The sequence below is a fragment of the Bacillus rossius genome, chromosome 1 (assembly GCF_032445375.1).
Source record: "Bacillus rossius redtenbacheri isolate Brsri chromosome 1, Brsri_v3, whole genome shotgun sequence".
Classification (NCBI taxonomy): Eukaryota; Metazoa; Arthropoda; class Insecta; order Phasmatodea; family Bacillidae; genus Bacillus; species Bacillus rossius.
Window position 1 is genome coordinate 9622708 of NC_086330.1, and position 16955 is coordinate 9639662.

General features: G+C 36.2%; 1 protein-coding gene across 2 annotated transcripts in view; it reads right to left on the reverse strand.

The window, feature by feature from the left end:
- LOC134532019 (eukaryotic peptide chain release factor GTP-binding subunit ERF3A) overlaps nucleotides 1-12778 on the reverse strand; it is a 44192-nt gene extending 31414 nt beyond the window's left edge. The window contains exon 1 of one of the 2 annotated variants that reach the window (XM_063368147.1): nucleotides 12134-12778. In XM_063368147.1, the coding sequence (XP_063224217.1) occupies nucleotides 12134-12344 (211 nt within the window). In that variant the 5' untranslated portion in view covers nucleotides 12345-12778. The remainder of the gene's footprint in view (nucleotides 1-12133) is intronic. The other variant, XM_063368156.1, reaches the window with a different exon arrangement.
- Nucleotides 12779-16955: the final 4177 nt, after the last annotated feature.

Below are 16955 nucleotides of genomic sequence, written 5' to 3' on the forward strand. Positions count from 1 at the left end.
TAACATTTCCAGGCAATAACAAATAATTTACATTTCACTTCAATTCATTTTTTCATTTATCAATGCCATTGTGTAGAGTAAAATGTATACGATTTAAGATTTTTTTTAAACATTCACCATCACTGTTTACAATATGTCATAAGAAATCACAATAACTGACAAAAATGATGAATATGAAAACACCCAGAAAACACACCAAAATCAGTTTATGTCAAAAGTTAAAAACATACAAGGTTTTTTTTTTTTCAACCTCCGATCGGCTGTAATAAAAAAACGGGAATGAATTCGGAAATTATTTTAATGTCAAAAGAAACGTACATCTTTACTCTATTTTTCCACATAATCACCGTGCAGATTGAGGAATTTGTCGTACCGATGCACCAGCTTTCCAATACCCTCTGCATAAAATGATGCCTCCTGCCTATTCAGCCACGTTTTAACAGTGCCCTGCAGTGTGATTACAGTTTCATTTCTCCATGGCATGCCCATTAATTGATACCCTAATCGCTCGTACACGAATCGACACGTCTCATAGTGTTTACTCCCTTCCACCAACTATGTGGAGCGGCCAACTCACACCTCAGTTGAAGCTTGGTTAAGGGAATGTCAACATGGCTGCAACGATAAACTGTACGGCGAAATGCGAGCTGCGTAGAGTCATCCGTTTCTTACAGGCAGAAGGGCACACTGCAGCAGAAATCCATCGCCGAATGAGGACTGTTAAAACGTGGCTGAATAGGCAGGAGGCATCATTTTATGCAGAGGGTATTGGAAAGCTGGTGCATCGGTACGACAAATGCCTCAATCTGCACTGTGATTATGTGGAAAAATAGAGTAAAGATGTACGTTTTTTTTTGACATTAAAATAGTTTCCCAATTCATTCCGGGTTTTTTTATTACAGCCGATCGGAGGTTGAAAAAAAAAATAACCCTCGTACAACAGCACACAGAAAAAATTTGTGAAAGGATTTAGTCAGAAAAATATTACAGCACAGACGGACACAGTGGCCGAAAGTGACGAAACAGTTGCAACTAGAACCGTAGATAAAAAAAATAGACCTTGAACATCACAGCCAAAAAGAGAACTTAACGATGATACTTAACAGATGTGGACAACACAACAGCTTCACAACCCAGGGATGTGACAAAACAGATATTCTGTACATTTCCCGTCCTCGGGCACAAAAAGACAGCAATGAAGTATGATCAAAAAATAATCTTAAATCAATGTTCCCAATTTCAAGAACAATTCAAAGAACATGTAAAATTTATTATCTTCATCTTTTATGGCCAGACTTAACTCGTGGTTGTAACGTATGACTCGCCTAATCAACATTTGCAGTGATGATGTAATGATCATTGGTGGGGAGCGTCGAATTGAAGTCAGTGAGAGCTGTAACTCCACAAGTAATAGAACAACTTGCGTGATTTAAACTTCAAGTTGCTCGTGAGTGAGCACTCAGTGGTGCTAGTTGAGTGGAATAACTATAAAGTTACTAAATTTGATTTTGAGCCATTAATCACAAAAAAAAAGGAAAGAAACAAAATAACCCAAGCAGAAGCAATTAAAAATGCAGAGAAGTGTCGTAGGTATCGAAAGAGGCAAAATGTATCAGAGAGAAATGAATCAGTGGGGCAAAAAGCCCCCGAACAAGGCAAGAAATATGTACTCGAGCGAGCCTCAGACGTCTACCTCACGAGAAGATACAGCGAATGCAGAAAATTCTGATGTTGATATGGAGTCAGTTGAGCCAGTGGTTGTGAAAGATGGGACCGAGTTTGTCGTGGTTTGGTGTCGCAATTTTTTTTTTGTCAGCCACCATACTCACAAGAAAGAGACCCATGAAGCAATGGAAGAAAGGCTGATAGATTTATTTCGCAACAAATAACTAACAAATAATTCTTACAGTCTTCAAGGCCACTTTCCATAGTTTTGCAGACACTCGGAAACATAATTCCTACCACAAATTACTTAGCAGGGAAGAAAAACACTGCCTGGAGCATTGTAAATAAAGCTACAATTTTCTCATAAAAGCAATGATTATTTTCTTCAACCATAATTTGTTTGGTGTCACAATTTTTCTGGCGTGGCCGCCTGAATGTCGTAAAACGTTCATTGAATCCATGTCAAAAAATAAAGCAATGCCATTTTTGTTTATTTATTTTGTTTCATACTCATTACCATTAGGCACAATATAAATTAATGAAACTAACCCCTTGCGGCTTTAGTCCACAATGCAGCCTACCCAAAATTTTTTTGCATCTTCTGCCTTTCCCTTCAACTCAAACATAGCTCATGCAAGTATTCTGTCCGACTTTAAAATCATAAACATTTGGAAAAAAATTACTACTCTATAATTTAGTATTTTCTTTTATCATAATTTATAGGGTACTTGGGCTTCTCATCTTTACCACTGGCATATAATTTGCATACATTTATGTAGCACCTACATAATAAGACCAAGTTATTTTCACGTTTTGTTTAACACTAGAGTTAGTGTACCATCAGACCTTGATCAAATACTATAGAGTTCAATACTGGACACTGGGCCTGTTTAACATGGAGAAACATGGAAACCATGACACTAGAGCTACCTTGCGAGAGTTGTACAGAAAATTGTTTAGAAAAATCAAGGGAAATATTGTAATTACTTAGGACTAGGAGAAATATTATAGTTACAAGCTTGTCTAGGAATTCTAACCAAAAAAATTTTCATAGTGAAACCTCATTACAAAGTATCTCACTTGACATTATTTCTCAGTTAAAAGAATAAATTTTCAGGTCCCTAGAAGATGCTTTACACTTAGTAATAGATCATTATAAAGTACTTTCAAATATTAAGTACAAAAACTGTGGATTTTTATAGGCATGTTGTAATGAGAATTCACTGTGTGTTATTTGATTTTAACCAAACAATTCATAACATTTTTGACATAATACTTAATGGAAGCTGTGGTACCTGAAAAATAAACCCGTATTTATGCATACGCTACGAAAACACACACACACACACACACATACACACACTTGAAAACAGGCTAAACTATCACACATTATTATTCCTTCTGTAAGTATTGATATATTAACTAAACACATTAGAGCCATAAATAAAAGTTTTTTCAAAACATTTTACACATAAATACTCTACAATGCAATAACATTTAACGAAATTCATAACTATAACAAATCTCCTTCAATCTTAAGTACGAAATAACTCTCGCTATAAGCACTGAACACAGTGGTTTCCACATTTTCCAGAGTGTGCTTGGTATTAAGTTGCTTGGTATTAAGTTCTATGGTATTTATTTATCATGATTCATTTCTTTGCTATAGTGTTTGCATAGTGTTGATGTAGTAATAACAGGGTTGCTACAAGCTTGACATTTGAAAATTCCCTGAATTTTCCAGCTTTTCCAGAACTGAATCGACAAGTTTCCCTGACCTTCCAGACACAAATTATCCCACAAGCCATTTTATGTTGCTTTTTGGGGAAAAAGAGGTTATATATACACTGTTAAAATGTGTCACATTAACAAAATCAACACAATTTTAAATGGTTAAACATGTTTGTAAATAACTGCTTAAGATTCACCTAAAACTATTGGACGTAGACTATAGAAATTGTATATATGCAAGCGGAAATAAATTTTATTCTTTTGTGTTTAAAGTAAATTGCCCAGGGTTTACGAGAAAAAAAAAATGAACCAAATTTTGTGAATAGTAAACTTTTTATCATTTTACTAGGCGCCTAAACATCGGCGGATGCAGTACTTTTTGTTTATTATTGCTGCCGCAAGAAAAAATTACTGAAATAGTTGGTGATTGCCCAGACTTTTCCAGGTATTCCCTCACATTTTTAATTTCTCTGACTTTTCCCCGTTTTTAATAGCCTTTAGCAACCCTGAATAAGTCAAATTTCAGTAGCAGAAACCGTATTAAGTAAAGTAACATTTAACATACCAAAAATAAAATATATGTTGTATCTTCAATTTTTATTGATATACTGACATTGAGTGACTGCTGACAAATAGTGTGTTACCACTGGGTTGGTAACGGCGTCACCCGTTTACCTTTTTTTTTTTGTAAACGGAATTTATTTGCTATGATTAGTGAATCTAGATTTGTTTATTTCAAGGAGATGGTTTTTTGAAATTTTTTTTCTTCCGAACTTTCCCGTGTTTGTGACGTCTGGACGTACGGACGAGTTGTGAAGTTGGTAACATTGTGACTGACCCCTTCGTGGCTTTTCCGTGGAGACCAAGATTCCCGAGTGAGGAGCGACGAGGGAGTGTGTGGCGAGCACCACGAGATGAGAGCGGTTTTTGATGCCGATGTGCCCACAGCCATGAAGGGATCAGTCACAATGTTAACAACTTCACAACTCGTCCAGACGTCACAAACACGAGAAAGTTCGGAAGGAAAATTTTTAAAAAAAAACCATCTACTTGAAATAAACAAATCTAGATTCACTAATCATAGCAAATAAATTCCGTTAACAAAAAAAAAAAGGTAAATGGTTGACGCCGTTACCAACCCAGTGGTAACAAGAGGTCTTCCAACAACACCTGTCATTGAAACATGTACGTACATAACCAAACTACAGCCTGCAAGTGTCCTTGACCAGATAAGTACTTGATGCAAGACAAACTGTGACGAGGCACAAGGGTACCATCATGCACGCCGCTCAAACAAGCAAGTACCAATAACAAGCGCCACACTCAACTACAATAATTCCGTTGGCTCCTGTGAATCCAGCACACACATGTTAAGTTACAGTCTGACAAACTCTAACAACCCTGATTAAAAAAAAAATCCCAACATAAATACTGGCCTTGCTGACATCCCGAGTGGAGAGGCAGACAAGTGAAGGTGGTTTAAGTTTAACTGAAAATATTTACCAAGCGTGGCTAAAAAATTAACTATGTGCATATTTCTGCCTCACGACAATTGTCTTGTCCTGTATCCGTACGTCAATCACTGGAAACCATGAAATATGCAGAATATAGATTATGTATTGTAATTACATTAAATCTAATGGAATTTAAAGACCAAAACTTTCTATGGCCAACAAATATTTATTTTTTTACTTTTAATAGTACTTTGAATATACAGATACAATTTCCCCATTTTACTGGCCATGTTACACTGGCGTCACAACAGGCAAAGCACGAGTTAAATTTGCAAGTAGAAACAAACAGGGCATTCTTACATATGTTTTACTTATTAAGTGTAGCAAAATAGCATTTAAAATATGGTTATAATACTTATTCTAAACTACTAATACTTAAAGTTGCACATAACTATATATACTGAATCATGAAATGCTTTAAATTACACTTATCTGAATATTACAAGAGCAGTAAAAAAAATGATAAATTATCATTAAATTTCTAAAAAATAGCCCGCTCATGAGATATAAGATATACTATGATTACTGAATATAAAAACTCATCTCAAAATAACTTACACAATTAAATATAAGTATTAATTTATTACATGGCAAAGATATGTTTGATTAAAATGTTTCTTTGTTAATAGGACCTAACTGAAGATAAGAGACCAACTCGCATTTATAATAACTTCTATGTGCTCTCCACGCCAGCCAACATCACCTCTCCCATTTTCCTTTCAAACAGTTCTGTTTCTTGCCCAGGCCTCACTTCTTCAGCTTCACCAAGCCAACAAGCTATTCAGCTAATATTTTTCACCATTAGTAGATTTGAATCTTTCAACACAAAAAATTCTTAGCTCTTATTATTTGGCGTGATTCCGGCTTTACCTATCCAGGTTACATTGCCACGAGTAATTATTACAGCATAATTAGACACACAGTGATTAAAGGAACATAATAAAATACTTCAATAAAAATTGAATCATGGGAATTTGGCAAGCTCAAAAATATATTTCACTGATTTTACTACCTCGCTGGAAATAGGGTTGTTTTGGCATCGCGTCTCACAAAAAAATACATATATAAATCTTTTGTTGACAACGCCAAGCCCTCAGATGTACCCTAGCCGGGTCTCTATTCTCTATGCCCATGCACCCTAGCACAGTAAAACACTGTATGGTAATTCACTTGGGTGTAGCCAAGGACATGGCTACAACCCAGAAGCCAAGCTACTTCAGACAATGGAAGTGAAAGCCTGCGAACATTATTGTACGATAAACCTTTCGATGCAACTCATTATCAGTTTCTTGAATAATATTTGAAGCCGGAACCGAGAACAAAATAAGTCAGTAATTGATCCCTAATGGCATAATGCGCACATTTTAGTGAGACGGAGAGATGGGCAACGGTTTTATTGGTGAGAGCAATGCACACAGAAGGGCAATGTGGACTTGGTGGTAGTAACTGCTCTATTTGCACCCTGGTCATTGATACTTGATACTGTGTGTCGTCTGAGCTGCACGGCTAGAGGATGGTTAGGAGACAACCGGTGAGCAAGTTTTTAAACATTCCCTTTTAAAATGTAAATAGTCGAGGCAGTGTTGGGATTGACAAATTCCCTCCTGCCGAAGTTGGTCTTTCCGACGTACTGTAGCATTCCAACCAAGATTTCTCGCAAGTGGGAAAGAAAACACACATTCTCAAAGTGCTTCCATCGCACCCACCAATAGCATCCCGTCACTTCTGAAACCCCCGCCTCCTCCTCAGACTGACCCAAATACCAGGTCTGTGTCTTTCGAACAACACCGTCTGTCTCAACCCAGTCATGCTGAACCTGCTACCCCTAGATTCACATATCCTCCGGCAGTTTGTTTCACTGAAGTCGAGAGGTTTCTGCGCACGTATGTCCGCTGCCTGTCACGATTTAAATCCTGCTTTAATGTTCACAGAGACACTTATAAACTACAAAATTAACGTGCTGGCTTTAGATCACAAAAATTATGTTAAGTTTGAATTATGGTCTACATTCTGTTTCTCAGTTAGATATTTTCTCGGAGCTTTCATGCTTAAGGTCCATCCAACTATTAAATTACAAAAATAATTATATTGGAAGTTACTCACATTGTTTTACTAGCACATTCTATGCATTTTCCAATCAGCATTAGGAGTAAAAACAATGTTTTTATGATAAAAATGTCTTTTACAAAAATTGTGAAAAATATTTTTATAAATAATGGTTTTAAAATCATCTACAATATGGTTTTTGAAATACTTTCAAGTTGTTATGACAGTTTTTTCAGTACAGCAAAAACAGTAAAGATTGTACACTGTAATTGTGTACTATATCATAAGTAACTGATGTTTATCTTTCAAAATTAATTTCTTTACAACTCTTGTAACCTGGAGCATAGGTTAACACCGGTCGCAACAGGAGTTCTAGGTTAGCAGCTACTTGAGTTAGAAAGATCACAGTTATTCTTTAAGACTAAGTTGGTTTACCATCAGTAAATGAGTACTGTGATTCAGCCTTGTAATTTACGTTAACAGTGAAAAAGTGTGAATTGTTCACCTTACACTAGGTCAGCTGTGTTAATCCTTGAAGAGCTTAGAAGCTGATATGCTTCTATCTGAACTATTTAGTTTACAGCACAATGTAAACAATTTTAAGACCTTTTGATTTTTAGTATTAACTGCAGTACCGAGAAGTGTAACAAATGTAGCGAATCGTAATATGTGGTCAGTTACACAAATGTGAGTAAACATAATTAGTTTGATATAGACAATATTTTGTTTTAAGAAGTGTCATCTAGCACAACTATCTGGTTAGTAATGGCCAATATTAATGTTGTGCTGGTGATGTGAACAGACATCATCAACGTAAGTTGTATAATGTAACGTTGTGTGCTTAATACATGAGAAACACTGGTACAAGGTTAGCAGTACTTGATTGGTAAGGACTGAAGTCCTGACACAAAGTACCGCGAAGGTCCCGCAGAAAGCAGGATGCAATGGATATATGCACATGGCTAAGCTGAATTATTAACTAAGCTAGATTTACGTATGACCTACATAAAATGAACTGTATTTTTCATTAACCTATCATAAATTTTTTATGAAATAAGTGTTTCAGTACATTCAACAAAACTCTTTAAAATATTTTGGTGACTGAAATAAGATATGGTAAATGATTTTTTTTTTTTACCATGTACAGCTTAAAAGAACGCAGATTTGGTAATCAGAAAATCCTCTATCTTCATAAATAGTGTTTTATTTAACATGTTTTTAATTAGAATTATGTTTAAATGTTGCTTGGTTTAATCCCAATTTGGTGATTATGAGTTTATGCCCTAATTCTAAGATTTGGTTGCATCAAAAGCTATGAAACAGAGTTTAAGTTATTTTTTGGTAATATTCTGGGGCTTTTTAACGCACTCACCGCATAATCCACTTCATCTTCAACCCTTCTCCTCCCCAACCCCTATGAGAATTTAGGAAGGATTGAAACTTAAATTTTTTAAAATATTATCACATAAACTGATGTAACGTATTTTATGTAAAAAAAAAAAAACTGTAAAGTAATGTAGCAAGAATCATGTGGATGAATACCAATACAAGTTTTTAAACTGTATAGGGAAGCCTGAAAGTCTTGTGAACACTCCACAAATGATTACCAGTTACATTGTCTGCTTTCAGATAGCTGACACAAGTATCCATGGTGTCAAACTGCATGGTTTAAATGCTGAAGTCGTGGCTTATCAGAACAAATAAGATAAATATCCACAATGAATTTTATTGGCATAAGAAACTATACAACATTGTTTGCTGAAGGGGAAATGACAGTGAAATATTAAAAATTGTTTTTCACCCAAGATGGTAGTAGTCACTGCTTCTGAGTAGAAATAAGTTGAAAATAATTAAGTGAAGGTTGGTTAAGTTAGGATCCGCTACATTTTTAACAGGTAAAATCTCTTTTAGAAATTGTAATTTACATATCATTAATTGTTATCTAACCTAATCAAGCTTTCACTCAAGTTACAATTCACATTACTTTCCAGAAGCAGCGACCCTAAACACTTCATAAGTAAAAAAAAAAACAATTGCAATATTTTAATACTACCTTCAGCTAAATCAACATGGTGTTAACATAGTTTACCGCAAAATTTATGTTAAATTTATCCCACTTAGTTGCAATAAGCCACGACTTTCAACAGGTACCCTGCATGAAACTACCAAAATAGAAAACCATACTCAATTTACAACCATGTATATTAATATATTTACAGTGTTAATGTGAAACAGTCTTCTCAGAAGGTCAGTATGAATGCCACCATTACCGTGACAACATGATTCACCTTGGGAGGTTCTCCAAGCCGCATGCAGGGTTCTGGGGAACGTCGAGGACTTCAGGAGAGGTGGTTGGAAGGATCTGCTCACCACCTGCAACTCCGCGTGGCCCACTCCTCGACTCTCGAAACGCTGCCGTAAGAGGTATTGTTAAGAAACGAGATCCCAAGAGAAGTGACCATACAACCACCAAGCCGTAGGACGCTGATCTCTGTTCTGCATCCACACAAAGTGACACGCCCAGACTCCGTGACAAATTTGCGTCACTAAAAATGGTGGAGTTCATACTGACCTTCTGGAGCGGAAATTTCAAAATGAAAGTTAATAAACAACAAAAAAATGACTACTGAAAATTGCTACTTCTTTGCAGTTTCATGCAAGAGATACTTGTGTCAGCCATCTGAAATCATACAAAATATGTACCTATGTAAACACTGATCACCACTGGCGGAGGTAACAAAAGACACTGGACCAATGCAGCATGGTAAACTAAGACAAGTCCCACAACCACAGTTAATTTTATAGGAGACACGCATCCGAAAATGCATATTTTACTTCATGTCAATTTTTTCTTAACCTTCTGTAAAAAAAGAAAGGCCATGATTGCATCATTTGTTAAAATTATTACGTCGTGGCTTTTCCGAAAATTAATAATAAAATTCCAAAAATACTTTTTTGCGAACACTAGAGACGTTCCTGTATTCAGCCTGAAAACAGGGCTGATAAATTTCTACTGGTTTATGAGAATCACAGTTTACGGATTACATTACAATCCTTGTGCTCTGAGGTGGCCGTCGCCATTGTTTGCTTTCCCGTGTGGGTCTGTGTATGTATGGTTAGGAGAACTTTAGTCAATTCGTGAGAATTGGCGAACAGGTTAGGTTAGCTACATTAACAATAATTTAAAACAATGAGGACAGTTAGTTACGTTGGTATACGTGCATTGAAAACACTGTAAAATATTTTTAATGGTTGCTTGGGAATTACCAATTTAAGATGTATCTATTCTGACCAAACCAACAGTTCACACAATTTCACAGTATCAGTAGCTAACCAAACCTAATCAACCGCCCGAACTATTTTAAACATAGCACGACAATTCTTTAATTTCTCCGTCACTTCGGTCTATTAAAGACGAAATGGACATCTTTCATACGCGTTTTTATCCTATAATATGTACTACTGAAGTTGCTCGTGCAAATTTGGTGAACTTCAGACATGTTCAGGTCTCGGAGTGGACTGGCGTGAACTGGTTGCTACGGTACGTGGTAATTCCTAAGCAGCCATTTAAATATTTTACAGTATTTTTAATGTAGTTTTACTAACCTAGCTAACCATCCACAATATTTTAAATTATTTTTAATGCAGCTAGCTTAATAAAATCAATCATTCTAACAATATTACAAATGTGTAATATCTACACCAAACATACACGAACGCATCCTCGTAATGGACTGTTGTGAATGTTAGATTTGTCGATCCTGTGATTCTCCACATATAAGAAAGTTTACCTGGATCTGTGTACAAGTAAAAAGGAGGTGGCTGCATAAAGCATAGGTATTGTAATGTAATCTATAAACGGAGCTTTCTCAGAAACCAGTAGGAATTTAAAGACGATGTTTTCAGGGTAGATAATGGATCGCTTAAATGTTCAAAAAAAGTACTTTAGAATTTTATTACTAATTTACAAAAAAGCTAAAACTAAAGAACATTACCTATTATTTTATTAAGATAAAATTATTTTCCAGAATCCTGTTCATGAAAAGATATGATTTTTTCCACGTTGAATAGGTACTTCAAACAAGAAGTTGGCATGTGAACAGATGTAAGTTGTTGCAGAAGTGAGTTACTTGATGTTTATTCATATATCGTATTTAATTTTACTATATAATATATATTTTTTTTAATTAAATTTTCACAAGTTGTGCCAATTCTGGCAAAAAAGTTCAATACATGACATGTACATTAAATGTTATTAATGTAGCCGACTTAACCTAATCAAACATACATATTTATACAGTATTAAAAATTTAGTTACTTAACATAACAACCTATTCAAACAGTTAACTACTTCCAAATTTGTAATGCTTTTTTACAGAATAAGTAAATGTGTGAAAGTAATATAGAATAATTATTTCAATTTTTTTAACTTTTTTTGGATATGCTCTTCCGCTACATAATAATTATCCCCTACATTATTATCAGGATTGTATACAGATTTCATTTTGTAGAGAGGGGAAGAGAGGGGAACCTCTTTGCCCACTGTTTGCTTTCAAATTGTTTACATTTGTTGGTGGGAATGATGAGAATTTTATTAGGATTATGAAGGGGAGAGAAGAGGATGAATGTCCCTATCTGCCTCCTGGGTACATCCCTGATTAAGACTTAACTTAAAAAGTGCAGTGTACCACAAGCTACAAAATCAAAACTTTATGACAAATATTATTGCCTAGGTTAAAATGAAACTTAAAAGTTTTCATTTGCCAAAAAAAAAACTACTACTCACATTATAGGTTCTAATGTAGGTAACTTGAAGATATTGCTTTGTCAACGCTATATCTAGTTCTATCACATTCGAAAGATTCAACATACTGCAAAATAAGCTTTCAAACAGATTATATCAGCAACAAAACCAATGAAACCTTGTCAGCATTAAAAAATCGTCAATATCATAAAGGTCATATGTCAAGCAAATGTGACATATTTTAGTCATATAAAAATTTTTTGAATTTCACCACCGTAAAGCTGAAATATCAGATACGTGTTTAACAAGCCAATGACTAAACCATATTGCAGACGTCAAAGTATGTCAACTTTTTTAACCTACATTCGCTACGAGTACATCTACCACAAGCACAGAACACGCCGGTCTCTTCAGACACAGGGCGGATACTTGCCATTTGTTATAGGTGCCGAGGAGTCGCCACTTTCTGGCGTGTCAATTCTCGGCAGCGGGTCTGCTTGTCGAGGCAAGAATGAAGGCACAAATTCGGCTGCGTTCACATTCAACGTTGAAAACTTACTGGACATATCATTTTTCTCGCCGGATTCCGTCACACCACTGTCCGCCTCCTGTTCCCACGAGTCTGGGGCACCGTTATTAGCCATTGTAAATATTCAAGATATTGTCCAAAAATTACAAACAAGAAAATAATCTCATAAACTGCTGCTCTACCACATCCGCGTGCTATCCTATAAACCGGAAGGTCCACCAACTTATGAGTTGAGTAATGAGATTCCTAAGGATTTAAGTAATACAATAAACCAAATTTAACTACCAAAATGAAGCTATACAATGTTATTAATTAAAATAATTACTTCCGTATGAATTAAATTTGACAGTAAATACAATAAAATGTTTGATATCTCAAAAACATAAATGGTACTGGTGTATTTCCGCTAGCAAAGTTGTGAATATTATTGTACGTGGCAATTATTTAATTTGTTATTATTAAATAAAACGTTTGTTTTTTTACCCTATGTTTCTCAAAGACATTTGTAACAACAATTAAATGATTTTTACCTAACATAAGAATAGAAACGACGTTCAGAGTAAGAAAAACAATACTTTCTGCCAATGCACGTACTGCACCGCTTTCAATGGCCTTGGAACATGTGGTCTGTTGCTGCTTTGCGTGCTTACTTATTTCATTGTCAGTTTAGGTCGCATATTTGTGTATGAAGTACTTCTAAATAACAAAAATACGTATGCTTAAATTTAAAAAAAATTATTATTAGCTTAGAGTCAAAATTTCTAGGCGATCCTTGACAGGCAGTATCAGTGCAAAATTATTTCTTGAAATATATTTTACAAAAAAACTTGCAGATACGAATTCATATTTCTTCATCAAAAAGATTGGACAATTAAATATCTAGTTCCACTATCAAAGGTTATTTCTTGGCTGTAATAGAAGTTTAAATTTTTCAAGTATAATTTTTTTTTAAAGATTAGTGTTGGAAAAATGTAGCAATAATGCAATGGGCCCTTTATACTGTTTTTTTAATATATCAATAAACATCGTGATAATCTTTCTGCAATTAAGTTATCGAAATAATTTTGTTTACACAAATAGAAAACTTAAAAGATTAATTTAATATATTGGGGAAAAGGTAAAATATCATAATAGGACTATCGTTCACAGGCCTCCTTAATATTATAATAATGTATCACAGAGCTCGATAAAAATTTTAACATGCTATATGATATTTTCATTTCTTAAATTTTAAAACAAAATTTAAATCGTAGTATTATAAGAAAGTGAATAATCTCTGAACTAGGTACTATTTATTTGATAACAAACTCATTATCCTTCATAAAAAGAATGTTGACGCCGCCCGTCGGTGCTCCCTCTGATCTCACAGGCCGTTGTGTGTCCTCGACACCCGACTAGGATGAGTGCAACGAACGCGCCCGCGCATGTCGTGTGAAGTGAGTTGGGGCAGTGCGCAAAACGCCTGGGAGTAATCCCGGCTTGCGGTGTTGTGTGATGCGCCCGGCTGGGTGTGGCGTTGCGCTGTCAAAACATAGTGCCCACGTAATTTCATGTCAAACAAAAAACTGTCGTCGTCCCTCCGAAGGCCATAAAGCCCGGTCTCCACCCGCCAGTATTAAACCCCGCTAACGGAACGTACCACTAGCCCATGTCACATGAGTCAAGCAAGCCGTCGACGTCGGTGAGTGTTTAAACAGATTATGCCCATATGCCAACACCACCAAACAGTTCTTATGCATCATTAATTACTGTGCGTAATTAAGCTATTTTTGATTAACAAAATAACCCTTAAGAGTACAAGTGCGTCGTAGGGGTGCAGCGGTTTTCCCCGTGGGAAACCGTAAATTAATAAACGTCCGGAACGTCCCTTGCGGCCTTCCGCCAATAATTAACCACAGCATTTATCAACCTAATTCACCTCCCTGTTTTCACCTGCAAATAGCCACTGGAGTAGACAACAAATGACAGACAGTCTCCAGCTTGACTTTCTATTTTCAAATATTATTAATCTCAATTTTATTATGTATTATTATTATAGGCCTTCCGCCAACTAATTCAGACAAATGTAATTAAGTTATGAGGGTTCTAGAAATAATAAAGTCTAATTATAATTATAAATTTGGAATAACGGCACATTAGAAAGTTCGGCGCGTCATGATGCTTCCTCCCCTCCCAAGCCGGCACAAAGCAGCAGTAGAGTTTTACTCACGGGCCGGGGCGGACATGTGATCCCGCGGGGAGACTTCAACTTTTGTATTCCTGATTCTTCATACTGGTAAATATCATAACTCATTAAAACCTCTTTTTCCTCTCCCCACGTGCCCCCGTGCCCTTTTCCGGTGCAGGACTTAACCCGGCCGCGTTAATTTTTGCTCGTCGCGCAACAACGGTTCGCGACGCAGTCACTTTACGGTCCGGGCCGACTCCCGCGAACAGAAGTTAATATAATTCGTCGAGCATACGACTGCCGACTACAAACTTAAAGACTTTGCCACTATTATCTTCGTGGGCCCGTGACTCTCACAGGTGAGCCCGGGCACGAAGCTATCTCCTTTTACCTTCAAACCAGTGTAGGGATCTTGTTTGCAAGTGCCGCAACGTCTGCGAGTCTGTGTAGTGCCAGCGTATTTTGTCAAGTGTAATTGTGTAACTTGTGCCCATCCACACTATGTGAGATGCGGAATTAAAAACCAGCACCTAAATACCGTTTTCTTTATTTCGTAGACGCCTCCTGAACAATTAGTAAACAGTCCTCTACACTGTTTTGGGCCAGTGCATATTAGAAGCAGGGACTCCCTCCCACCATCAACAGCCGTCGATCCTAGTGGAACACGCAGGGGCAAAAACCCACGACCACCTCGGTTAATCTTCGAATTAACCTGGCGCCCGCCGGAGATTTCCTTTAGAGCCACTGAAAACCACTAGGACCGCCCCGGGTCTCGATCACGAGACCGCGGTTGACGGCAAAACTAAAACTTTTTATATTTTTAATTTTTATTAGAATAATGTTGATTCTGGCGCGTTTTCGTCATAATGCTGGCCGTCACCATCTTCCCGCGCTCCGTAAACTTCCGCGGGAGATAAAGCCCTCCTTGGCCGGGTCGCCAGGAAGTGGCAGTCGCAGTCAAACACTCATCAGGGCCGGCAGCCCTGCGAGCGTGGAGCATTTTTTTTGGCGCCAAAACCGACATGTAGTGTTCAATAGGTAAATTTTCTTAATGAGTTTTCATCCGTTCCACGGCTGGCCCAAACCGACCGTGCGATATTTTTTCGCGGTTCATAAATAATTCTTTGGCTCCAGGGAGTAAGAGTATAAGTCAAAATATTGAATTTTTTTTTTTTTCGGATATTAGTATTTTTTAAGTAGCCGACTATGTGTGTCTAAGAGTATAAGTCTCTACTGTACTTTGTTTCCAGTGTAATAACGATTTGAACCTAACAGTCCAAGAGAAATAAAGTTCATTATGTTGGGTGTAAGAGTACAAGTCAACTTATACTGTTACACCCAAGTCAAAATTATGTTGGGTGTAAGAGTACAAGTCAACTTATACTGTTACACCCAAGTCAAAATTATGTTGGTACTGTTGCTTGTTTACTGACTTATACTATTGGGAACAACTTCTCCCAGCTGTTGGTTGTGGTTAGAATTTAACTTATAAAGTTATAACAATAGTAGAAGATTCTGCGTTATTTTTCACTATTCCTCTGATTTTTACATTATAATGTATAGTGTGTAGGAGAAATAATGTATAGCAGAGGAAAAAAACTTGTTGAACTTGTAAAAACGAAAATAGCTAAAGAGAATACCTCCAGTTTAAATGCAGGTAAGTGCTAATTAAATTTAGTGTGGTACTCCATTTATGTCTGTAACTGCAGTAAAATCTTTTGCATTATTACTTTTGTCTTTTATTTTATTTCAGATGTGATTGAAAATGTGAAAGACATACCTGTTGTAACAAACGACCGAATTGAGGTTAGGGACGATATAGATGAGAAAGGAACTGTGAATATCGCGGAATACTGGTCAGGTAAGGACAAAAGTTATGTTGCTTTTATAGTGCAGTTATTCTCATGTTATGATAGTGCCCATATTTTATTTGTTTATTTATTGCAGAAAGAAAAACAAACGAGGACGATCATGTCTTTGTTCAAGATACTAGGAACACAATTTCGAATGGTATGGATGAAGAAATTTCTAATGTGACTGAAGAACAACTCGTTAATGTTGATGGCACACAGCTACCAAACACCTCATCATACAATTGGGAACTTGATGAAGTTTTATTTGAAGTTGTTGTTGAGGACACAGGCCTTGCAAGTAAGTTACATAGTATGAGTTGGCATGTAAGCGTAGATGTAAAACTATTATTATATTGTAGTCTTTGGCTTTATTGTGTGGTTATACTTACATCATTATTTTTATGTGTAGGTAATAATGAAGATGGAAGTTTGACAGTGCTCCAACCAATGGTTATTGAAGACATTGCAGATGCAAATAACAGAAATAAAGAAAATGAACCACATTATGAACAGAGTGAATTTTCCTATGATGTTGTTGATGAGGACAGAGGCCTTGAAAATACGCGGAACACATGGGCAGGTAAGAGAGTTGATACAAAACTAATCATTCTTTTAAAAGTCATTGGCATTATTGTGTGCTTGTAGCTAAAATAATTGTTTTACTTATAGGTAATAATGGAGATGGAAGTTTGACAGTGCTCCATCC